General features: G+C 38.4%; 1 protein-coding gene across 1 annotated transcript in view; it reads left to right on the top strand.

The window, feature by feature from the left end:
- Positions 1-17578, top strand: part of Eef1akmt2 (EEF1A lysine methyltransferase 2) — a 27544-nt gene extending 9966 nt beyond the window's left edge. Inside the window, exons 3-6 of the mRNA XM_021205647.2 lie at positions 2925-2937; positions 7260-7367; positions 13034-13250; positions 16927-17578. Coding sequence (XP_021061306.1) covers positions 2925-2937; positions 7260-7367; positions 13034-13250; positions 16927-17045 — 457 coding nt within the window. The 3' untranslated portion in view covers positions 17046-17578. The remainder of the gene's footprint in view (positions 1-2924; positions 2938-7259; positions 7368-13033; positions 13251-16926) is intronic.
- The last annotated feature ends 9031 nt before the right edge of the window (positions 17579-26609 follow it).

Below are 26609 nucleotides of genomic sequence, written 5' to 3'. Positions count from 1 at the left end.
CTTCTCTATGTAGTCCATGCTGTGTCTGAACTCACTAGACCAGCCTGTCCTTGAACTCAGAGATCCACTTGCTTTTGCCTCTTGAGTACTGGGATTAAAGACATGTGCCACCACCATCTAGCTTATTGATTTTTCTTATTTAAATTTTTTTGTTACATTTATATATTTGTGTGTTGTATGTGTGTTTTTGTGTATATGTGTGTGCATGTGTTATCGTAGTACCCATGTGGAGGTCAGAGGGCAACTTGAGGGAGTCAGTTCTTTCCTTCTAGTGTATAAGTTTCAGGGATTAAATTCTGGACATCAGGCTTGACAGCATGTGCCTTTACTAACTGAGCCACTTAGGGTGTACACAAAAGATTGAAATTTACTATTGACTACCACATACAAATATGGTACTGGAAGCTTGAAAGTGTGGATCTTGTGCTTGGATTATGGTATAATATAGAATAGAATAGTAAAGTTGTAGCTCATTATATGTGATGTTGGATATGCTGAGTATAAAAGAGGAAACAGCATTGGAAATGGGGAGATGAGGAAAGGTCTTGAGGAATTATTATCCAAATTGGGTGGGAATCTAAGTGAGTGTGGGTAGAGTGTAATTACAGAGAGAGAAAATACTGGATAATGAGAACTAAATACATGAAAGTTGAAGCAGCATAGGTCTTGTGCCTTTAAGTAATTGGTAAAATAGAATTTGTGTAGAGTAAGGATAGAGATGTAGATTAAGTTCAAGTTGGCTACCATATTGTGTTTTGCATTGTGTAAGAGCTGAGTTTCCTTTTTAGGGATAGTGAGGAGAGAGGCAGAGTAACATTTCTTGAAACAGTTTTAAACATCAAGACAAAACAAACATGTTCTTTAGAGCTCAGGAATGAAATGTCTGCAGCTCAGTAGATTGTCTGAACACCCACACAGTGGTCACTGTGGTAAAGTTTCTTCTTCAGTAAAAGTAACCACTGTCCTCTGCAGGTTAGCCAAATGGGTCTTCACTTCCTAAATTGGTTAGTGTGTTTTTGAGTTTGTCAGTAGAACTTAGGTTTCCATGTAACATTCTGGAAGATTCTGGTGCTGATTGTAGTAGTTGGTTATTTTCATTGCTGTCTGGCTGTGTAGGATTCTTTTTATAGCCATCTCACATACATATTTATTCACCTGTTCATTTTACCTGTAGACTTTTTGGATTTTACTTATTCAATTCTGTGTAGGCCAAGAGTTAACATTGGGTGTCTTTCTCAGTCACTCTCCGCCTTATTTTTCTTTTTAATTCTATCATTTATTTTGTTTATGTGTGCTTGTGTTTCTGTATACTATGTATTTGGGAGTGTGCATGTGGAGAAGACACCTTTGTGGAGTTAGCTGGTTTTGAGGATCAGTTCAGGTTGTCAGGTTGGGTAGTGAGCACCCGTGCCTGTTAAACCATCCTGCTTGCCCTTTCCACATTTTTTTTTTTTTTTTCCTGAGTGCCTCTCACTGACCTTGAAACTTACTGACTCATCTGCTTGGCTCCAGAGGTCCTCCTGCCTTTTCTTTCCCAGTGCTAGCTTATAGATGTGTGATACTTCTACGTGGGTGCTGGATGTTCAACTCATGTCTTCATGCTTGAGCAACAAACACTGTACCAGTTGACTCACCTCTCTAGTCCCCTAAATAGTCATGCTTTTGTTTGTTTGGATAAGGTCTCTGGAGCTCAGGATGCTCACAAAACTGCTAGTAGCCAGATATTTAATCTCTGGCCTACAATCCTCATCCTTTGCCTCCCTGGTGCTAGGATGCTTGGAAATGGGGTGTGTTTGTTATTGCTGAGCATTCTGTTACATGGCTGTGTCTCACATTACTTATCCATCCACACACTATGCTTTTTGTTTGTTTGGCTTTTTTGAGACAGGGTTTCTCTGTATAGCCCTGGCTGTCCTGGAATTCACTCTGTAGACCAGGCTGGCCTCGAACTCAGAAATCCATCTGCCTCTGCCCCCCCAAGTGCTGGGATTAGTCGTGTGCCACCACTGCCTGGACCTTGTTATCTTTAAAGATAAAGTCTTATATATTTTGACTGACCTAGTGCACTCACTGTGTAGTCTAAGCCATTCTGGAACTAGATGTGATCTTTCTGCCTTAGCCTACCAAGTGCTGAAGTTACAGCTATATGCCACCATGTTAGCTGATTTGTCTGTTTTGAATATTTCACATGTATCCTTTGTGTCTGGCTTCTTTCATTTGTATAATTTTAATTTTTTTTTTTTAAGATTTATTTATTATATGTAAGTACACTGTAGCTGTCTTCAGATACTCCAGAAGAGGGAGTCAGATCTTGTTAAGGATGGTTGTGAGCCACCATGTGGTTGCTGGGATTTGAACTCTGTACCTTTGGAAGAGCAGTCGGGTGCTCTTACCAGCTGAGCCATCTCACCAGCCCCTTTTGTATAATTTTAAAAAGGACCAGACTACATTGTACCATGTCAGGACTTCATTTCTTTATGTGGATACCACTGTGTGTGTATCTGCTTGTTACTGGATTTTAGTTTTTTTTTCTATTTGCTTTACTATTGTAAAAATTTGTGTATAAGTTTGTGTGGAGATATGTTCTCATTCATTTGAGGAGTATTTACATAAGATTGGAATCGCTGAGTCAAATTCCCGGATTTAAGGAATCATTAGATTGTTTTATTCAGCGGCTGCTCTTACATTTCTACCAATAGTAAATGAGAGTTTAAATTTTCCCATAGTCTCACCAGTATTATTTATTTATTTATTTATTTAGAGACAAGTTCTTATTATGCAATCCTGGCTGGCTTAGAACTCATTTATGTAGACAAAGCTGGCCTCAAAATCACAGAGATCTGGCTCCTCTTTTGAGTCTTCAGTTGTCATACTGGTTTACATCCTATGTCCTGTAAGTTCTGTCTGTGTGCATCATTTTCCAGCAGTGCTGAACTGGTAAGGCCCATCTATGATGCTGCTGATGGGCCTTCCTGAGATGATGCCGTGGCATCTGCTCCTGGAATGAGGCTGCCCATGGGAGGCCACGTGCCTCCCCCTTGTCAGATTGTGCTTCCCACTCCCCCTGGACTGACTCACCAGGCAGATAAGAGCAGAGGACCCTCTTATCAGTTTTGTATTTCACTAGGAGATCATGGAGCTGACTGAGCCTGAGTGTTTTCTGGCAGCTAGAATAAATTTGGAGAGGGAGAAATGGGGTTAAAAAAGAATAGTTTTCACTTGTATTGTGAAGTGTGAAAATAAAATTGGTGGCTGTTTTTATTTAAAAAAAAAAAATCACAAAGATCACAAGACCACTTGCCTCTGTCTCCTGAGTGCTGGGATCAAAGGTGTGCACCACATCTGACTCACAAGTATTTTTTTTGTCTCATCTTTTAAAATATGTTTGTATACCTGCATGTGTGTGCATGTGTATGTCAAAGTACCTCTGTACAGGTAGGAACAGCCTTGGGTGTTTGTTTTCACTTCCTACCTTGATTTAGTCAGGGTCTCTTGTTCTCCTCTGCACACTTTGGGGAGTCTCCTGTCTTCACCTTTCATATTCCTCTAGAACAGAGGTTTTCTGCCTTCCTAATGCTGCAACCCTTTAATATAGTTTCTCATGCTGTGGTGACCCCCAACCGTAAAAGTAGTTTGTTACTACTTCATAATTGTAATTTTGCTACAGTTATGAATCGTAACGTAAGTATTTGATATGCAGGAAATCTGATATACGATCTCCCAAAGTGTTCATGACTCACAGGTTTAGAACTGCTGCTCTAGGATACTAGAATTGCAGATACATGCTATCCCATCTGACTTTTTGAGATTCATGTGGGTTCCGAGGTTCTGAACTCAGGTCTTCATCCCTGGTGCAGCAAGCACTTGACTCACTGACTCATCTCTCTAGCCTAAAGAATTGTTTGTTTGTTTGCTTATTTAATGTATATGAGTACCCTGTAGTTGTCTTCAGACACACCAGAAGAAGGTATTGAATCCCATCACAGATGATTGCGAGCCAACATGTGGTTGCTTGACCCAGGTCCTTTGGAAGAGCAGTCAGTGCTCTTAACCACTGAGCCATCTCTCCAGCCCTACTTCTTTACATTTTGACAGGTGGTTTTACTATCTAATCTTAGATTGGTATTTTTCTTTGCTTGTCTTCTGGCTCCCATTCTTCATGACTGTCAGCTGGACAACACCCTTAGGTTTGCTCTTAGGAAGTAATGTGTCTTCTTGTTTCTCTGTTCTTGTTCTCTGGGACTTTCTAGAATTTCCTCTTTTGTTTTCATCAGAAATACTGTGATGTATATGGTTTTGTTTCTTTGCATCTCATTTGCATTTGAAGTGCTTGGGGCCCTTTGTCAGGATTGGAAAAATGTCAGTTATTTGCTGTTTCTTATTCTTTCCCATTCTGGTTTCTTTTCCCTTCTTGGATCACTTATATCTCTAAATATTTTAGATCTCATATATATATATATATATATATATATATATATATATATATATATATATATCTGTGTGTGTGTATATATGTATGTATATATATGTTGGCATGTTAGATCTTTATGTTCTTTGTCATTTGTCATTCTATTTTGAACAGGGATATTTACTAATTCTTTAAAAATAATATCACACAAACTGGGCATGGTAGAACATGCCTTTAATCCTAGCACTCCAGAGGCAGAGTTAAGTAAATATCTGATTTCAAAATCATCCTGTTCAGCCAGGCAGTGGTGGTGCACGCCTTTAATCCCAGCACTTGGGAGGCAGAGGCAGGCAGATTTCTGAGTTCGAGGCCAGCCTGGTCTACAGAGTGAATTCCAGGACAGCCAGGAGGGCTACACAGAGAAACCCTGTCTCAAAAAAAAACCCAAACAAACAAATAAACAAACAAAAAAAAACCAACAACCACATCAAACCAAACCAAACAAAAAAATCATAATGAGTTCTAGGCCAGTCAGGGCTTTATAGTGAAATTCTGTCTTAAAAAAGAAAAAAGAAAGAGTCCAATCCATCAAACCTATACCTGGGTTTTCTTGATTCAATTATTGTACATGTCATTTTCATTTGTTTTTGTTGTTTTAACATCTGTCTCTGGTAATTCTCTCATTTGGGTCTTGAGGGCTTGTCCTGCATCATGTTGTTCTTCCCCCCCCACACACAGGTTTTCTCAGTGTAGTCTTGGCTATTCTGGAGCTCACTCTGTAGACCAAGCTGGTTTTGAAATTAGAGATCAGCCTGCCTCTGCCTCCCAAGTGCTGAGGTTAAAGATGTGCACTTCCACAAGACCACTGGGGCCTATTTTAATGTCAGTTTCTTCCTTGCGTTTTGATTGTTTCTTAGAGTGTCCATTTATTTTTTCTTTTTTACTTGGTGCAGTAATTGAATAGGAAAAGCATTGCTGATAGCTTTGAGGCTCTGAGTGATTATTATAGAACCCAAAAACATCAGCATAATTTTTTAAGTTGTAATGAAGGGTCAACAGTCATGGTAGAAGGAAGTGCTAAAGGAATAATGTTAGGTTTTCCATTTGTTGGAGAAAGAATTGTGAGAAATGAGAAGAAAATGACTGTCTTTTGGTGGATGTGGTAGATGGAGGCGGCTGAGAGGACAGCCCTTTGCATCACAACAGAAAGGAAGGTGGGTGTGGTGGTGCTCCTCTGTAGCCTCGCACTCAGGAGCAGAGTCAGGAGGATCCGAAATTAGAGGTCAGTTTAGGCTCAATAGCAAGTCACAGGTCAGCCTAGACCACACTATACAATGAGAGAGACTGGCTCAGAAAGAAAGCAAAAGGAAAAATGAAAGTGGAAAAATAACTGGTGTTGTGTGTTTTGAGTTTAGATTACAACTCAGCCCCGTAAGGTTGAAAAGTGTTTTCAGTTATTTTTAAAATAAGTCATATGTAGGTTACTTTTTTTTTTTTTTTTTTGACACAAGGTCTCACTCTGTAGCCTTGGGTGGTCTGGAGCAGCAGGGTGGCCTCAAACTCACAGAGATCTTTTTGCCTCTGCCTTCCAGTTCTGGGATTAAAGATGTATACCACATGCCTGACACTATGTTAACCTTTAAAAAAAAAAAAAAAAAAAGATTTATTTATTTATTTATTTATTTATTGAATGTATATGAGAACACTGTAGCTATCTTCAGACATATCAGAAGATAGCATCAGATCCCATTATAGATGGCTGTGAGCCACTATGTGGTTGCTGTGAATTGAATTCAGGAGCTCTAGAAGAGCAGCTAGTGCTTTTAACTGTTGAGTCATCGCTCCAGCCCCTTACTATGTTAGCTTTTGAAGGAAGTAAATAATAATGCCCACCAGGAGAATTTCAGTCCATACCATATTTTGCTACTTTTGTTGTTTCTATTTCTTTTGAAATTATTAATTTTACAAACTTTCCTTTTTTAATATTTATTAATTTATTTTATGTATATGAGTACACTGAAGCTGTCTTCAGACACACCAGAAGAGGGCATCAGATCTCATTACAGATGGTTGTGAGCCACCATGTGGTTGCTGGGATTTGAACTCAGGACCTCTGGAAGAGTAGTCGGTGCTGTTAACCACTGAGCCATCTCTACAGTCCCTTGAAATTATTTTATCATAATAAACAGCATAATTGGGTGTGGGTAAAGAACAAAAGCTACTATGCCTTCGCCATAGGTTCCTGCCCAACAGATAGTAAACCCTCAAGCCTAGCCATCCTTGTCTAGTTCTCTGCAGAAACTGGTCCCTGCCAAGCCTCTCTCACAGGCCTTTCACAAAGATCTAATAGAATATGTGAAATAGTTGAAAAAGTGAAAAAGTGCTATACAGATATATTATTTTTAAATTATGTGGATGGTAGAGAATTAAATAATTTATAATTTGCTGAAGGAAAATAATTTAAAACCAACTCACTACACATGCATTTAATTTATTCATATAACTTGAGTTAAGTAAACTGTGAGATAAATTCCTGTGAGAATCTGAGCATAAGAGCATCAGAAGTTAATATTATACTTTCAGCCCAAAAGCTTATATATTATCTTTGAGAAAATAAATTTTCTTTTGAAAAGAAATCGGATATTACAAAAGCAAAAAAAATTGTGGATTTAAGCTTTTGCTTTCTGTATAGAATATAATAAAAACTTTAAACATGCGAATAACTGGATATTCTATGACATTTGATCTACAGCAAAGTTAAAATTACTCTAGTATTCAAAGAATATGATAGTTTATAAGTAAATAATATTAAGTTTTAAACTAAACTATGAAATTATTTCTCTGTCTCTAGGTGAAACATGGTTTCTCTAATATAACTGGGATTGATTATTCTCCTTCTGCAATTAAGCTTTCTGCAAGTATTTTAGAGAAAGAAGGACTATCTAACATTAACTTGAAGGTAACTATTAATTACATTAATATTTTAAAATAAACTATAATGTTTAAATGTTACAAAGTATGTTAATTTGCTTACTTTTTTGCATTTATAAATTAAGGATCAATCATAAATAATACAAACTGGAACATCTAAAAGTAAATATTAAAATTTTAATTTAGTCTATGGAAATTATTTCTTTCATTTTTGTGTGACAGAGTCCTACTGTGTATTCCAGACCAGTCTCAAACTTGCCTTCTTCTGCCTGTCTAGCTGGATGATAGGCATGTAAGACTATGCTTTGTTGGAAAGTATTCTTTGTGTATGTGTATATGTGTGTGTTCATACAATATCTTCCATGTATGTTTGCAAGATCATACAGTAGCTGGCTCTGGATTAATCATATTAAAAAGTTATAAGTGCTAGATGTCCCTGTGGTACTGTTTTCTGCCCGAGGTTCTACCAGAAGGAAGGCTACAGCCACTTAAACTGTGAGGATGGCAGGATTTGGTTATATTTATTTCTCAAATAAAATGACTTATATTTTAAAAAGTCAGCTTATAAATGTGTAGTTTGTTCTGCCAAACATTGTTATTTAATTCTTCATCCTAGTTGGCTTTGACAATTTTATATAGCTTAAAGTCATCAGAGATAAAAACCTTACTGAAGAATTGTCTAGATCAGATTGGCCTGTGGACATGTCTTTGGGCATTGTCTTGATTACTAATTGATACAGGAAGGCTGTCTCCTGTGAGAGGTAGCATCCCTAGCATCCCTGGGCTATGTAAGGAAGCTACTAGTTAGCTAAGCCCGGGAGTAAGTCAGAGAGTGAGCTGGCTTCAGGTTCCTCCTTTGAGTTCCTGCCTAGACTTCTTGGACTATAACCTGGAAATGTTAGATAAAATGAGCCCTTTCCTCTCCAGATTTACTTTTGCTCTGAGTGTTTTCTCACAGCAACAAAAGGAAATTAGAACACTTAAAACACAAGGAGTCGGCCATAATTCTTCTCTTTTCTTTCAATCATTTTGCCTCACCACTCCCATGCTTACAGACCTCAGATCCATGTACCTACCACAAAGTAGTTTTTTTTTTTTTTTTTTGGTTTTTCGAGACAGGGTTTCTCTGTGTAGCCCTGGCTGGCCTCGAACTCAGAAATCCGCCTGCCTCTGCCTCCCGAGTACTGGGATTAAAGGCGTGCGCCACCACACCTGGCACAAAGTAGTATTTTTGATCTAAAATGAAAATTGGCTTACATGACTGTTTGTTCACAGACCTGCATTCAGCATGGAATCTAGGTACTACAGCTAGCTTTCGGAAGCCTGTCCTTGTGCTAGAGTCAAACCTATTCTCTTGCATGTGTTAGATAGACACTCTGCCACTGCACTTCATTGTAGCCTGCCTGCACTCCTGCCTTTCTTTTCTCACACAGGGTTTCTCTATGTTGCCCTGACTATCTTAGAACTTTCTGTGTAAACTAGGCTGGTCTTGAACTCAGAGATCTGCTTGCCTCTGCCTCCCTCTAGTGCTTGAATTAAAGGTGTATACCACCGCCTGGTTCACTAGCTCTCATTTTTTAACCCTTTCCTTTTATTCAGTATTTCAGTTGCTGGCTATATTGTTTTTGAGATGTGTTAAGCTTGTCTAAGGCTTTATCCTTGCTATCTCTGCCTTTCTTTCCTTAGGTTTCTCAGCAGGCCAAGTTTATTCCCATTATTCACATCTCTGTTGAAATAGCACCTCCTTAGAGAGGCCTTTCAAGGCTGCTTTTCTCCCCACACCCCTTTCCCTCTCCCTCCCTACCCCTTCTCTCCCCTCCCTTCCCCTCTCTCCCTTTCTTTCTTTTTTCCTTTTTCTTTTCCCCCACATTTCTTGCCTGCATATATGTCTATGTATCATCTGTATGTCTGGCCCTTGAGGAGGCCAGAAGAGGGTGTTCTATTCCCTGGGACTAGAGTTACAAATGACTGTGAGCTGGGAATCAAACCTGGGTCCTCTGGAAGGACAGCCAGTTTTAACTAGTGAACCATCTCTCCAGCCCCTTCAGGCTGCTTTTGTTGTTGTTTGTATTTTTTGAGACAGCATTACTCTGTATAGCCCTGGCTGTCCTGGAACTTGCTCTGTAATTTAGGTTGGCCTGAAACTCAGAGATCTGCCTGCCTCCACCTTTCAAGCACTGGGATTAAAGGAGTGTGCTCAGGCTGATATATATATATATATATATATATATATATATATATATGAATGATTTATCTTTCTAGTCACTCACAATCTTACTAGTGTTTTCGTGTTTTCTTTTATTTTTTTTTTTTCTTTTTTCCCCACAAGATTAGGGTGCTTCCCTTTGTAGCCTCGACTGACCCCACTGCCTTCACTTTCTAAAGACATATAGGTATGAACCATCTTGGCTGGCTCATGATTCTTTGTTTTGTTTTATGCTATTGAGACAGGATCTTCTGTAATTTAGGCTAGCTTCCAGCAGGCTATGTAGCTGAACTTCTGGTCTTCCTGTGCCTCTGCTTTCCCAAGTGCTATAATTACAGGCATGTACCACCATGCTGTTTTTTCCCTTTAAAATTATACTCATGTATTTATTGTATGTGTGAGGTGGATATGTGTGCCACAGTACACAGTGAAGGGTTTCCTTTAGTGTATATGTGTGTGTGTGTGTGTGTGTGTGTGTGTGTTTGTGTACAGTGAAGGGTCTCCTTTAGAGTGTGAGTATGTGTTGGATACATGTGCATAGTAGAGGGTCTCCTTTATTTGTGTGTGTGTGTGTGTGTGTGTGTGTGTGTGTGTGTGTTGGATACATGTGCACAGCAGAGGGTCTCCTTTCAGCATGTGGGCTTCAGGATTGAACCCAGTTTGTTGGTTTTGGTGGCAAGTGCCTTTATTTCCTGAGCTCAGGCCCTATTTTTATTCTATTTAAGATTTATTTATTTTGATGTGTATTAGTGCTTTGCCTGGGAAGGCCAGAAGATGGCTGTATACTCCCTATGCCTTGAGTTACAGGTGATAGTAGGTGATGAGGCTAAGAACCCAACCTGAAGCCACTGAAGAGCAGCCAGTGGCTTATTTCCAGACCCCATTTTTGCTTTCTTAATAGCACTGCATCTGAAACACTTTTAAAGAGCTGTTTCATGGTATACCATTATTAAATGGTTGTAATTTATTTTTTAAATTTAAATTGCATTATTTTTGTGTGTATACTTGTATGGACATAAGTGTGTTCGTGAATTGATATCTGAGATCAACTTGCTGCAGTTGCTTCTCTTCTTTCATCACATGAATCCCAGGGCTAACACTTAGGCTTTCAGGTTTCCCTGCTGAGCCATCCTGCTGGCCCTATCTGAAATAGTATTGCTATCTTATTACATTCATCTGTTTATTTTGTGTGGTGTGTGGATACACTCCTGCAAGCTTGTGCAGGTCAGAGGACACTTGAGGGAGTTAGTTCTAATTATCATGTCAGTCTTAGAAATTCACTCAGATTGCCTAGTTTGGTGGCAAAAGCTTTTACTCATTGAATCTGAAAGTTTGAAAAAAAATGTCTCTGTGTGAGTGTGTGCATTTGAGTGTGTACATGTGGGTGTGTGTGAGTGTGCATGTGGGTGCATGTGATTATATGCATGTGGGAGTGTGTGAGTGTGCATGAGGGTGCATGTGAGTATGTGCATGTGGGTGTGTGAGTGTGCATATGGGTGCATGTGAGTTTTTACATGTGAGTGTGTACATGTTGGTGCATGTGAGTGTGTGCATGTGGGTGTGTGAGTACACATATGGGTGCATGTAAGTTTGTACATGTGTGTGCATGTTGGTGCATGTGAGTGTGTGCATGTTGGTACATGTGGGTGTGTGTTAGTGTGTGCATGTGAATGTGTACATGTGGGTGCATGTGTGTGTACATGTTGGCGCATGTGAGTGTGTACATGTGGGTGCATGTGAGTGTGTGCATGTGGGTGCATATGAATGTGTGCATGTGAATGTGTGCATGTGGGTGCATGTGAGTGTGTGCATGTGGGTGCATGTGAATGTGTGCATGTGAGTGGGTGCATGTGGGTTCATGTGAGTGTGTGCATGTGAAGGCAGAAGCATTAAACTTCCAGGAGCTTCCACTGTAGGCAGTTGTGAGCCACCTGATGTGATTCTTTCATAAGAGCAGAACCCTAACTATTGAGCCATCTCTGCAGCTGCTTGAAATATTTCCTTTATGAGTTTGTTTTTGTTAGCTTTTTTTTACTATGATTGAACAACATAGACTAGGTAATTTGTAAAGCATAGAAGTTTACTAAGTCCACAGTTCTAGTGACTGAAGTCTAGGATTCTTAAATGATGTGATAAGGGGCCTTCTTCCTGTGCCATAGCAAAGCAAGTAAGCCAGAGAAAGTTTTCCTTTATAACAAAGCCAGTCCCTCATTAACCCATTAATCTGTTCATGAAGAGAGAGACTTCACGACTCAATCACCTTCCAGTGATCTCTTCCTAATTTTGATAACATGTGACTGTGTTTAGGTTTCCAATGTGTGTATTCTGAAAGATTCTCTTAAACAATAGCAGCTTATTTGTTGTTTGTCTCTCCCTTTATAAAGCACAAGGTTATTATATTCTAACACAGATTTCTTTACTCTCTCACTTACTGCTGTATCCTATATTTAATAAGTACAAGTGTCATGAAGTACCTTTGGAATACAAGAACGTTGTACAGGTGTTTAAGATGAGGATGTTCCCACTGAGGAAGCTCTTCATGTAGTCTTTGTTTTGATTCAAATGTCATGAATTCTATACTTTGGATATGGAGAGTGGTAAATCCTATCTCCTAATAGAAGTACTTGTTGAGTGTAGTGTGTTGGTATGCACCTGCAACTTTCTAGGAGAGTCTGGGCTACATGTGTTAGACCCTGTCACCAAAAGAAGAAACTCAGTACCAATATATAGTACCCATGTTAGGGGAATTGTTTTAGATACTTACCTTATTAAAATTATATGAATGATGATTGGCTAATTGCTAATTGCTGGATTTTAAAAGTATTTTAGAATTAAATTCATTGGTAAATTTGTGTATTATAAAATGGAGGCACATCTCAATTTCAAATATTGTAGTCGTATTAGGTTATTAAAAACAGTATACTGATGAATTTTAAAAGCTAAAGTGCAAGACATTTACTGAGTTAAGTAATCATAGTTTAAATAGTCCCTTAATTTCTTAAACTTCATGTTTTTTTGTTCTATCCATTAGTAGCTTTGTGAGCTGCTAAGTCAAAACAAAGGAACTTTTGATAATTCCTTGTTTACTTTAGGCCACTCAAGTAGTAGTATAAGCCATAAGTCTTATTTCCAATGACTTGGGTTCTAAATAAATTTTGTCATTTTGATAAATATGTTGAATATTTTCATAAGAAACAACTTTTCATAAACTGGGCTTTTGAGCCAGTATTCCTGGCTTTGATTTGTTTCCAAATTTGTAGAGATTTGAAATGTCCAGGAAACACTATCAACCTCTCTTCTAATTTTGGCTTTAATAATCTAGGAAATAAAGCACATAAAAGTTAGCTAAAAAGTTCAAAATATGTTTATTATATGTAAAGTGTCATCATAATGGACCCTTTTATCTCTAAACTTTTACATGTTGTCACTTTAAGTTATGATAAAAATTGTGTTAATTGTTCTCATATGGACACTCATTTTTAATATAGGTAGAAGACTTTTTGAATCCCTCTACAAAGCTATCTGGATTTCATGTTTGTGTTGACAAAGGGACTTACGATGCCATAAGTCTTAATCCTGACAATGCAGTTGAGAAGAGGAAGCAATATGTGATGTCTCTCTCCAGGGTGTTGGAAGTAAAAGGCTTTTTTCTAATAACCTCATGTAATTGGACCAAGGCAGAGTTGCTAGATGCATTCAGCGAAGGTAACGGTTTTGAATGTGTGCTTCCTTAGGTTTTTATACTCGTGCTTGACTCCCCTGTGGGTACGGTATTTTACATTTCTAGTTGTGGGAATTGCCTGCTTTTCTTCTGTGTTAATGACCTTGGTAATAACTTTGAACTGTGTATACAGAGCACAAAAAAGTAAATTGGTTGGGATCCAGAGACCTTTTTAACATTTTTTCCCAGAAATCCTGGCAGTTAAGTACTAAAATTTACGAGCTTGTAAAGATCAGGCTCTTTATTTAAGCAATGCAATCTTTTATTTAAGCTGTATGATCGGCTAGCCAGAGTCTCAGAGCACATGGGCCGTGCTTTTGACTTCAGTGCACCAGTTTACTTTTGAATCTATAATCATACACATGGAAGTATATGACCAATGTTTTAAGTTTATATGTAGTTTATATGATTTGCTTTAGGGGCCATTTAAGTATTTAGGATTGGTCTTCTTGTTTCCAGTATATATGAAGCAATTACTTATAATATTGCACAGAAATGAAATGGGGAATGTATAGCAGTTCTACATACTGGTTCTTAAGGAAGTCCCCTTCTTTTTTTTAATGCCAGGCAGGACTTTTTCTGTCTCATTAGCCAAAGGTAATTAAGACTCTACTACTAATGGGGAGTCTTGTGAGCACTGAGAATCTATATCTATACAGAGAGCATTTGAAGTTTTCTCAGATTCTTCCTTGGACACTTTAAGAAGTATTTTACCTTCCAGTTTATTCATGTAGCACACAGGCATTCCTGGGAAAGTATTTTGAAATTTTTTTGGTACCCTTTCCTTAGAGTCTTTCTTCAGGGTTAGTACTAATTATTTTATAGAGGAATGGAAAGAATTTTTGAGATGAAGTATTTAGTAAATGATTCTAGATTACATATTTGGCTACATTTTGATCCCTGTCACAAGCTGATGAGAGATTAGCTACCTCAAGAGTTTCCTGCACACTGTTTTCTGTAACCATGTTGCATCATACTGAATACACCTATCTTAGATTTTGTCTTCCTTTTAGTATTAAAGGACTAGGCAGAGAGAATATATCCTGTGTCCTTTTGTGTACATGCAGTGGCCTTGGTAGGTTTTATAATGAAAAACCTGAAGTGTTTATTCCTGAAAATATGAGCTTTTGGCTTCGTTACTGTTACTTTTAGAAAACTAGAATTGTGTGAGATTTACTGTCTTTTATTTTGTCGTTCATTTTGTTATCTTATATGTTACCTTTGTTTCTCTTAGAACTGTTCGGTTCTAGCAATAATCCTTCCTTCTTTCCAAAGCTCAACAGTTTTAATAAATGCTCAAGAGTTCTGCTGTGTAGAGCAAGTTCCTTTCTTGGTTCTTAAGTGCAGGTGTTCTCTTACCCCTGAGTCAGTAGACAGAAACACAGTGGTCTGTTTATGGTACTGAGGGCCAGGCTTCACCCTGGGGTACTAGGCTTTGAAGTGTGAATGTCTAAGAACTGCTAAGTAAACTCTTCCTTATTTATTTATTTATTTTGTTTTTTTTTTGGGGGGGGGGGGACAGGGTTTCTCTGTGTAGCCCTGGCTGTCCTGGAACTCACTTTGTAGACCAGACTGGCCTCGAACTTAGAAATCCGCCTGTTTTTGCCTCCCAAGTGCTGGGATTAAGTAAATTCTTTATATTGTATTCAGTTTTAGAACTAAATAGAGAATTAAAATAATGAAAATGTTATAATAGGAGGTGTTAAAGAAACAATCACATAGTATTAATGAGTTTTAAGGATTGACTTACTTAGAAAATGGTGCTTGGATTTAGATGATGCAAGACAGCAGCAGAGTGCTCTGCTGTAGAGCCTACCGAAGGCCTCCCTTTTAGCTGCTTAGATTGACTGCCACAGTCCATTGGTTTAGAATGAAATTTACCTCACCAGTCTGTTTCTTTTTTAATTGAAAAACATTTTTTCATACCATGTATTTTTTTTTTTAATTTTTTTTTTAAGATTATTTATTTATTATATTTAAGTACACTGTAGCTGTCTTCAGACACTCCAGAAGAGGGCATCAGATCTTGTTACAGATGGTTGTTAGCCACCATGTGGTTGCTGGGATTTGAACTCCGGACCTTCTGAAGAGCAGTCGGGCGCTCTTACCTACTGAGCCATCTCACCAGCCCCTTATACCATGTATTTTGATCACACTTCTTCCCTCCCCAACATGTCCTAGATTCTCCCCACTGCCTTACCCACCCAACTTTATGTTCTTTTTTCTTTAAAAACAAAACCAAAATAAAACCCAGAAGGAACAAAAACCACCAAAAAACATTCAACAACAGCAAAACCAACAGCAAAATCTCTACAAAAATGGAAAATGGAAATAGAAATTAAAAATGCAAAAGTGCCTAAACAGAGCATAAGGAAACAAAAAGTTGCCAGGCGGTGGTGGCATGGGCTTTTGATCACAGCACTCCAGAGGTAGAGCAGGCAGATTTCTGAGTTTGAGGTTATATAAAACCAAGACAAAACAAAACAAACCACCAACAAAAACTCTACCAAAATACTGTGACTATGTTGTGTGGTGGCCTGTTACTCCTGGGCATTGGTTTTGTCTAGAAGTCCATTGACAGTCCATTGGCGAGAACTGAGTTTTTCTTTGAGAGTGGGTATCAACTACAAGTAGATTTTTGTGTAGAGCCTGGGTCTCTCAGTGCTCAGACTGCCTGGCTTGAACCTTTTGAGGGCCTGTGTGTGTGCCACTGCAGTATCTGTGGGTTCATGTGCCACACTTTGCCAGTCTTTTTAAGGGTCTTTGGTTTTTTGATTTTTTCCATATTTGAAAGGAATTGTGCAGTTTTCCTTGGTAGTCCTGTCCGTATAATGTAAATGTTTTTATGCTATTTGTGTAGTGACCTTTCAACTTTGTTTTATTTATTCCAGATTCAAGGCTCATACATAGGAGGCAAATATTCTACCACTGAAATACTCTGATGAGTTTTGTGTTTTGTTTTGTTTTGTTTTGTTTTTGAGACAGGGTTTCCCTGTGTAGCCCTGGCTGGAACTCACTGTATTGCCCAGACTATCACTGAACTCGGAGATCTGCCTGCTTCTGCCTCCTAAGTGCTGGGATTAAAGGAATGCACCACCACTGCCCTGCTTCCCTCTTTTATTTTTAATGAAAAAAAACAAAAAACAAAAACATGTCAGGTGGTGGTGTTGCCTGCCCTTAATCCCAGCATTCTCAGGCAGAGAGAGAGGCAGAGAGAGAGGTGGAGGTGGAGGCGAAGGGGGAGGGGGAGGGGGAAGGAGAAGGGGAGGCACAGAGAGGCAGAAGCAGTAGATCTGTGAGTTCAAGGCTGGCATGGTCTACATATCATTATATTTCTGATGTGATTGAGTTCCTACATATAAAGCCACATAAGAAGCAGAGCTAGCATGTGACAGTAGTTCATTGTGTCACAGCTACTTCCTACCAAGGAGATAGTGAAATAGACTAAAGGAGATGGAAGGAAGGTAATGGCAAGCAGGACTATAGGAAATGAGGAAAGACTTCCCTGCCAGTTGTGTTTGGTCCTTTTTGTTTCCTGTTTATTTAAAAAAAAAAATTGGGGGTAAGCTGGAAAAAGATGCAAAATTAAGTTTAGAAAAGATTTGAAAGAAAATTGTTAGTACAAATATCTCTAACAGATATTTTAATTTTGTTTTATAGGATTTGAACTTTTTGAAGAGCTGCCAACACCCAAGTTCAGCTTTGGAGGTAGATCTGGAAACACTGTAACAGCTTTGGTTTTTCAAAAAAGGGAGACTTCCTTGGACAAAATCAGTTAGCTTTCTAGAAGAAACTGCAAAGTAAACCTGATACAGAAGAAGGAAGTGCAAATAGTGCTTAGTAAGTACCCAGGCTTAGTGCAAATAGTACTTAGTAAGTACCCAGGCTCCACAGAATGAATAGGAATAATGGGTTGATGGGAAGCCACAAGCATGGGAATTAGTATTTAGATATCAATTAAAATAATTTAAAATTTTCTTTTGTATTTGAAATATAAATATTTTTTATTGTGATTTATGACAGTTTTCTGTAGCTGTTAATCAGTTGAGAACTTCAAAGCAGTAAATGAATTTATAGAAAGAATCTGTTTTGTTTTTTGTGCTTTGATACAGTTGAATATGTCTATTTATGAAGACTTGAACAGTTTCAAGGCCAGAATAGTGAAGCTTTTTTCATGCGTTAATAGAATATGATGTATGATAAACAATGCCATTTTGGGTTTATAGCTGGGAGAGCTCCGTGATTGTCCGTGATGTGTATTAAGCAAAATCAGAGAAATTGATTAAATACATGTTATTTATTTAATTAGAGATAATGTCTCACCATGAGCCCCATTTGGCCTAGAATTCACAGAACCTCTGCCTCCTCAGTGCTGAGACTAAAGATATATAAAATAATATGTGTATATGCATAATATTATGTATATAAAGTAATATTGTATTAGTTTATATGTAGGAGAGCTGCAGCTGAGATAGAAGACACTTTTGCAGTGTCAAATAGTACCAGATGGAGCCAAGCTTGGATCTGGCTGACTCTAGAACCCTTCTTCCTCTAACAGTCTACCTCCCAGGTGCCAGATCTCTGTTTTGTGGCCCCTGTAAGTCAGGGCTACATATGCAATTTAGGTGGGCCTAACCTCTAGGAGCTCTGTAACCCTCTGTCATTGGTGGTCACTAACTCGCTAGTCCACTCTGTGGACTTTGTAAACACCTGAGTCACTTGAAATCCATTATAATTCCTTATCAACTGTTGGTTTTGAAAGACTTTCCCTTAGCAGGAACTGAATTTTAAGTAAGGCATGACACATTGTAATTTTAGCTCTCAGGAGGGTGAAGTAGGAGGTGGAGCTGTGGTGTGATGTGGGGCAGAAAGCTGGGGGAAATTGCCATATAAACATGAAGACCAGAGTCAGGTCCCTAGTACCTATGTAAAATGCTGTGTGTAGCAATATGTGTTTAGAGTCTCAATGCTCATGAGGCAGAGACAGAAGGATCCCTGAAGTTCTATGGTCAGGCAGTCTGGTTGTGAGTCAGTTGGCTCCAGGTTCACTCAGGGATCATGTCTCAAAAAATAAAGTTGAAAGCAATTGAGAAAGATACCTGAAGACCTCTGGCTTTTACATACATACACACACACACACACACACACACACACACACACATCTATGCCCAGTGTGCACACATGCGATCATTCACACACAGAAAAGTGAAACTGAATTTTGTTATTCATCTTTCTGTGGAAGGAGGCTGTCAAGTTTTAAGAACTTTCAGGCATGTAGAGGCAAAGGCTTTCTGGGAGCTTATCTGGAGAATGTTTATATATTACTTTGAAAAGGTAAACTGTATCTTATTTAAATATCTAATATTTAGTAAAACTGTATTTGGGGCAGTATTTTAGTATTAGAATCTTAATTTATTATTATTATTATTATTATTATTATTATTATTATTATTATTATTATTATATAACTTTTGGGGAAATGGAGAGATGGCTCAGCAGTCAAGAGCGTTTGCTGCTCTTGTAAGAGAACCTGAATGTGGTTCACATCATCTGTTACTCCAGCTTGTAGGGGTCCAATACCCTCTTCTGACCTCTTTGACACCAGAAAGGCATGTAGTACACAGACATGCATGTAAGAAAAACACCTGCATACATAAAGTAAAGCTAAATTCTTAAAAGTTGTATGACTTTTGATGCTTTTCAGCTTTTTTCAGGTAAATACTTTTCTAGTAGTTAGCCTAGTCTAGCATTATACAGTTTTCTGTTTTGAGGAATAGAGGAAGACAAACTTAGATCAGTGTGACCATTAAGGACCACTTGTCATTTGATCTAGAGATAATTACAATGGACTTTGAGCAAAAATAATGAACTTGGAATAGCTTTTAATATGCAAAAAAATGAGAAATTACTTTAAAATATATATAATTAAACTTTTCAGAAAATTGTGTTTTATGGGACACAGGATCTTCTTAGAGTGTATGAACACATACATGCAAGTGCATAGGTACACAAAAGAAGGCCAGAGGAAGACTTTTAGTATCTTTCGGTTGTTTCTTGAGACAGGATCTCTCTGCTTAGTCCTGGCTGTCTTGTAACTCACTATGTAGACAGAGAGATTTAAACCCAGAGATCTGTCTGCCTCTGCCTCCCTGATCAGGTTCTGGGATTCAGGCACCACACCCAGCCCAAATAAGGTAAGTACCTTAGAGTGGGTAAGTTTCAAGTGTTACTAAGCACCAACCCAACAAATCCCTTTCTGTATGAGCCTGCTTGTAACTCTCAATTAGCTTGGAATATGTCTTTTGAAATTGATTCCAGCCCTCCTATATGGGACATGTTTGTTTCTTTTGCAAAGGTAGAGGCTTTTCCTGAATCCATTGTAGAACTGTTGATAAGGTTTAAAACAACAACAACAAAAAAACAAAAACCTTGACATTTCTTCTCAGCACTTTAATCTTTCTAGAAGCCAGTCCTTTAAGGATTGAAATCAGAACAAATAGAAGGTCTGAAAATGCTAACAAGAAATTAGTATTACCAAACAGCTAAAATCCTGGTTATCGAATATCCCTAAGTTAATGAAATAAACTATAAATATTTTAAGGCTTAATACTGTAAACTCTTAAAATATGTGGGCACATGAATGAAATAATGCAGTTATATTTTGTAACTGCATTACAAAAAAGGAACAGCACATGATGTAATGATGACTGTGCTCTGTAGCTGAGAAACTGGGATTGTAATTTTATTTTAATCAAAAGTCGTTTTGAGGAAACTTGTTTGAAATGCAAATGAGAGCTGAGGCTTTTCCTGGTGATGCTGCTGCAGCTCAACAGGTGGTGTCTGTGGGAGCCTGCAGAACCTGGAATTAAAGAAGTTCACCATCATACCCAGGTCAAACCTATGCAATTTCATTTTATTGATTTTGTGTGTGTGTGAGTGTATGTGTATGTATTAATGAGTCAGACTTTTTTCTCTGTCTAGTAGCCCACATTGAAAATAAGGACAAATATGACTAATCAGCTTGTCTCTAGGAGAGAGACCTGAATTTTGACTTTCTGGTTTTTTCTCTGTGAACCACAATCTATCTGCTGCAGAAACTGCTCAACTTTAAGGGCAAGTTGCACAGTAGTAACCACTCCAACTAATCATAGGGGTTATGGATGGCCTCTGAAAGGAGTCTTGTCCAGTATATTTTACTGGAAGAAGACTGCTACAACCTAGAGCTTGATTGTGGGAAACAAGGAACGTGGTCAACTTAAAGACGTACCAGGGGAAAAATTAGAAAATCTTTTTAGACAGGAAACAGAGATGTTTCTACATGAAGGGAGAATTCAGGAACATGTCTTATTAACAGTTAATAGAAGAAAATTAATGTTAATTTATTCTTCATACACACCATGCAATTTGTTAGAAAGTAAAGGAATAGTTTGACATTCTTTGGTCAATTGATGGATTCCTATGTTAGGGCCATAGAAATGAAACTCAACATTAAGCAGACAAATACTCAACCCCACAGGCTACATAAATGCTGAATAAAACCAGCTGTGCAATGGAACTCTGAAAGGCACCGGGTACCAAGCCTAATAAATGATTGAATATGACCTTAGCACGATCCCTGGAGTGCTGGTGAAAGATCATTCATTTCCAGCTTACATGTCAAGATGGGCTCTAGTAACCCGGAGAGGAAGGGTGCTTGAGAGGGTACTTACCAAGTGCTTAAAATCTTCATAACACAGCGAGTTAGACTAATCATTGAAAAGGCTTCTCTAGTGGAATTTCAAGCTATAACTGTATGGACTTGTAGCTTATGTCCAGGGAAGCCAAATTAAAAAGATAGAAATAATTCCTAAGATGTCAATGTATCAGTATTCTGCTTTTGTGCAGTAGGATTTCAAAAACAGGGATGTATAAGTTGGTAGAATGAACTTTTGTCATGCTGATACTGTTGTGAAGACAAAGTAATCCACTGTATCTTTTTTTAAAAATTATTTTATTAGATATTTTCTTCATTTACATTTCAAATGCTATCCCGAATGTCCCCTATACCCTCCCCCTACCCTGCTCCCCTACTCTGCTCCCCTACCCACCCGCTCCCACTTCTTGGCACTGGCATTCCCCTCTTTGGGGCATATAAAGTTTTCAAGATCAAGGGGCCTCTCTTCCCAATGATGGCCAATTAGGCCATCTTCTGCTACATATGCAGCTAGAGACACGAGCTCTGGGGGTACTGGTTAGTTCATATTGTTGTTCCACCTATAGAGTTGCAGACCCCTTCAGCTCCTTGGGTACTTTCTCTAGCTCCTCCATTGGGGGCCCTGTGTTCCATCCAATACCTGACTGTGTGCATCCACTTTTGTATTTGTTAGGCACTGGCATAGCCTCACAAGAGGCTGCTATATCAGGGTCCCTTCAGCTGACTCTTTCTGGCATGTGCAATAGTGTTTGGTTTTGGTGGCTGATGATGGGATGGATCCCCGGATGGGGTAGTCGCTGGATAGTCCATCCTTTCGTCTTAGCTCCAAACTTTGTCTCTGTAACTCCTTTTATGGGTATTTTGTTCCCTATTCTAAGGAGGAATGAAGTATCCATCCGTTGGTCTTCCTTATTTTTGNTTTTCTTGTGTTTTGCAAATTGTATCTTGGGTAGTCTTATCAGTGAGTGCATATCTAGTGACTTCTTTTGTGATTGGGTTACCTCACTAAGGATGATATCCTCCAGATATATCCATTTGGCCAAGAATTTCATAAATTCATTGTTTTTAATTGTTGAGTAGTACTCCATTGTGTAAATGCACCACATTTTCTGTATCCATTCCTCTATTGAGGGACATCTGGGTTCTTTCCAGCTTCTGGCTATTATAAATAAGGCTGCTATGAACATAGTGGAGCATGTGTCCTCTGCTTGTGGACGTTGTACATCGTGGTGCGGAGCCTAGTGCGCACCACGATGTACAACGTCCACAAGCAGGACAGTGTCTTTTGCCTTACAGAAGCTTTGCAATTTTATGAGGTTCCATTTGTCAATTCTTGATTTTACAGCACAAGCCATTGCTGTTCTATTAAGAAATTTCCCCCCTGTGCCCATATCTTCGAGGCTTTTCCCCACTTTTTCCTCTATCAATTTCAGTGTCTCTGGTTTTATGAATCCACTGTATCTGAAAGTGTTTGTAAATTACTGCCTGGTGCCTCCGCCTTCCCCCTAATTTACAGCTTTCATTTTTTAGAGGAAATTATTTTCTTGTTTTCCTGAAGAAATGGCACATTTCAAAAAACAACTTTTAATTTACTATTTGTGTGTCTCTGTAAAAATATGCCATTTAGGGTAGGGAGTACCCATGTAGGTCAAAAGAGTGTTCAGTCCCCTGGAACTGGAGTTGCAGGCAGTTGTGAGCTTGAAACCAAATCTCTGGAAGAGCTGCAAGTGCTCTTAACTGCTGAGCCACTCTTCCAGCCCCTGCGCTATATCTTACATGTTAATTTTTTTACATGTTGTTATTAAATGATCATGTATCAGTAAATGATAAACATTTCAGTGATTGACCTTTATTTTGTATGGTGTCTGGGAGCTCCTTTATAAAAGTGAGACTAATATCTCCATTTTCCCAAAGCCATAAGCATTGGCACATAATTTAATAATTATATATGCTGGATAATACTAGGATAGCTTAGAAAGAAATATGTAGTACTCTAGTTGACTAGGGGTCGTCCCTGGTGCACTGTGGGTGAAGTAGTCTGTTGTCAGGGACAGTAGCACAGTAGAAAGTGGGCTGGTTCCTGCTGTTTCCCTTCTTGATATTTTAGAAAGGAAAGACTCATGAGGAAGAGGTACATGTAGATGAGTGTGGGTGCTTCACGATCGGATTTGTTTCCTAACCCCCTTGCTAATACGAAAATGTCAGGCCTTTGTTCCCATCTAATTTTAGTATATCCTGACTTAAAAAAAATATTAGGATGATTTCCAACCATGGAACTTGTAGAGGCGGGACACAGGGAGGAAGAGTGGAGGAAAGAGCAGTTTATATTGCATATCCGCCTGCCTTCTGTGACAACAGCTAGCCCTTAATCTGTTCATTTGCTGAGGAAATAAATTTAGATGCACTGAAGCAAGCGTTTCCTTCTGAGTCTTCTGAAGAGGCCTCACTGGAGTTTGAATGGGGGAAATTATAAAATGGTATTTAATAGACTATCTCATCTGAGTTAGAGAGTCAAACACAAGCTTTGGTTGGAATCTAGAGTTGTGAGGGATAATTCACATCTTGAGCTGTTAAGTGATAGTAGTAATCATTATTGTTGAGAGGATTAGAATAAAACACAGTTTTGATGTGTTTATCTGCTCGCAGACCAAAGCAGGCTTAGAGGGAAAGCTCTTGACTCTTTGGAGGTCAAATAATTGATAATATAGTTTGCTCAGTTATTATGGTTATTGTTTATTTTAGAAGTGATTAACTAGATTAAACTAAAAGACCAAACTCCAAGTATCTTACCTCACTTTCAAGTAAGCTGTCTTTCCAAAGCTTTGGTCATTTAGTGAGGCTCCCATGGGATGCACCTATGGACAGATGCCACACATACAGAAGAGATCATTTTGACATTCAGTTTGATTAATGATTTGCAACAAATGAAATAGGTTATTTTTGAACTTGAAATTTAGTTGACTTATCTTGTTTCCTTTCATTGAATAATTGCAGATTGTTTAAGTGGACTTATTGGTAGAATTTTTATCTGGCATGTTTAAGGTCCTGGATTGTTTGTTTGGTACATGCACATGCATGTATGTCTATACACATGTTGGTGTGGATGTGCTGTAGTAAGTGTATGGAGATCAGGATAATTTTCAGCAGTCAGTTCTGTTTCATGGCTGAAACCCTGAGAAGCTGAGTTTGATCTCTGGGCACCATGTGGGCCCAGAGATCAAACTCAGCTTCTCAGGGTTGATGTCAGGAACTTTTTTGCACTGAATCAAAGTTTCTTCCTACCTATGGATCTCAGATTCCATAATACTATAAACTGGCTGGCATAAAACGGCAGACATTTTTTTTTCTCAGAGTTCTGGAAGCTGGAATTCCAAGACCAAGGTATTGGTAGGATATCATTATCACTATTGTTTTTTTTTTTTTTTTTTTTTTTTACATTTATTTATTTAGTATGTATGTGATGAAGTTAGAAAGAGCTTGTAAGCTTAGTTCTTTCCTTATACCATGTGGGTTTCCAAGATTGGATTCAGATTATCAGGCTCGGTGGCAGACACCTTTGCTCACTGTCCATAACATGCCTGACCCCAAGTATGTTTTATTTTGTAGCCTTGTTCTTTAGCTTTTAGGTGGCTGCCATTTGTGTGTTCACATGACCTCTTTTTGTGTGCTGGGGAAGGGAAGGCAAAAGAGAACACACAGAGACTCTCAGGAGCCTCTATGTGAGGTCACCAATCCTGTGACCTTTCCTAACCCTGATTATTTCATAAAGGCCTCATCTACAAATACTATTGTATTGGGGCTTAGGGCTTCAAGCAATATTGTATGGGAAAGGAACCAGCAAAAATACCTGAAAGTTGGGATTTAATGAACAAAGCCTAAAAAATAGGTTTCTAATATATTTGAGGATGTAACATACTCCATTTGTTAAGTATCAGCTGTTGGGTAATTTGATGGCTCTTTAAGGTATCTGTATATTAAAAACGTATATATGTACTTGTAATAAAATATTTGAAGTAAATGAGTATTTTTTTAATCTGAAAAAAACTTGTGCTTGGTGACTGTTTCTGATAATGTGTTTGATTATTCAGTTTGTATTCATTTGGTCATAGAGATGACTTGACCAGGAAATCAAGAAATCTTTTGTTTAGTCTGTTTCTATCTTACTTGTAAAAAGATAAGATTAAATGAAGATAAGGTCAAACGAAAATTGTGATACTCTAAGGAATCTTCCTCTTATTCTTCTGTGCCCCAAATACATGCAACAGAATACTCCCAGCTGACCCACTTTGTTACTCTAAGGCTTTGAGATGCTTCTGTTGTGCATCACAGAGACTGCTTGAGTCTAATTGGTGGGTCTGTGTTTTTGTGCCCTTGCCTTGGCAGTCTGTCAGTTTGCTGTGTAACTGCTTATCCTGCTGGTGAAAAAGGGTTTCTTTTTTGTAATGTTTTGCTTTTTTGTTTTGGTGGTGCTGTGGCATAAACCTTAGGGCCATGTGCATGTAAGACAAGCACTCTGCCACTGAGCCCTATCTCAGTTCAGAAACTGAACTTTGTTAAAGGCACTAGTAAATGACATAACAGAATACTTGTTAAGACTTGCTTTACTTTCTGCCTTTGGAGCTGGTTGATAGATGCAGAGAGAATCAGGTGTGGACCCTTACCCAACGGGGCTCTGAATATTGTACAGATGCATGGCAGGTACCTTAGTGCCAAATAAATACTTCCCTTCAAGAACCTTCCTCTCCATTGGAGTTAATAGGTGAATTGTTCAAGCTAATATATTCAGTTCCATTGAATGGTGTTTGTATTGTAGGAGTGATTAAATGAGTGTTTCAGAATAAGAGAAAGGACATCTGGAACAGGTGGGCCTTTCAAAACATCTGTAAAAATCATACTGTATAGTGCCTTCTGTACTCTAACTTGGACTGGTGCTGAAGCACCTTTTTACTTTAGTAAAGGAATGAAGAATAGATGCCACTACACTGGAGTTTCAGATGATTTCCTGTGTCTCAGAGTGCATGGATGATTGAGAGTGTAATTTTTTAAGTAGTAATAAATGGTAAGAAATGTAGATGTGGTAGTGAAAATGTTACAGTGTATTTGAATTGAAAACAAAAGGGTATGATTACTGTACACTTTTTATCATTAGATCTGAGCCAAGGTATGTTCCCAAGATATATCAAACAGGTACACAAGATCACAGAGCAGTGACCCAGTAGCCCTGGGTCTAATGAGAATAGAATTGGACTTGGATTTTACTGGTTAGTTAAGAAGTAGTAGACTGGCATGTTATAGCTAGTTTCTGGTTTGTATCATTCAGGTTTGATTTATTTGTTTTGAGTCACATTTCTTTTCCTGCTGTAAGTTAACTGCCATTTATATTGTTTGATGTTGAGTAATAGTAGTTTATCCAATTTGTTCTTTTTTTTTTTTTTTTTAAGGTTTATTTATTTATTATATGTAAGTACACTGTAGCTATCTTCAGACACTCCAGAAGAGGGCGTCAGATCTTGTTACGGATGGTTGCGAGCCACCATGTGGTTGCTGGGATTTGAACTCTGCACCTTCAGAAGAGCAGTTGGGTGCTCTTACCCACTGAGCCATCTCACCAGCCCATCCAATTTGTTCTTAGTTTATGCTAGAGTTGACA

Source organism: Mus pahari, chromosome 1 (assembly GCF_900095145.1).
Source record: "Mus pahari chromosome 1, PAHARI_EIJ_v1.1, whole genome shotgun sequence".
Taxonomy (NCBI): domain Eukaryota; kingdom Metazoa; phylum Chordata; class Mammalia; order Rodentia; family Muridae; genus Mus; species Mus pahari.
This window is presented reverse-complemented; position numbering and strand designations above follow the sequence as displayed.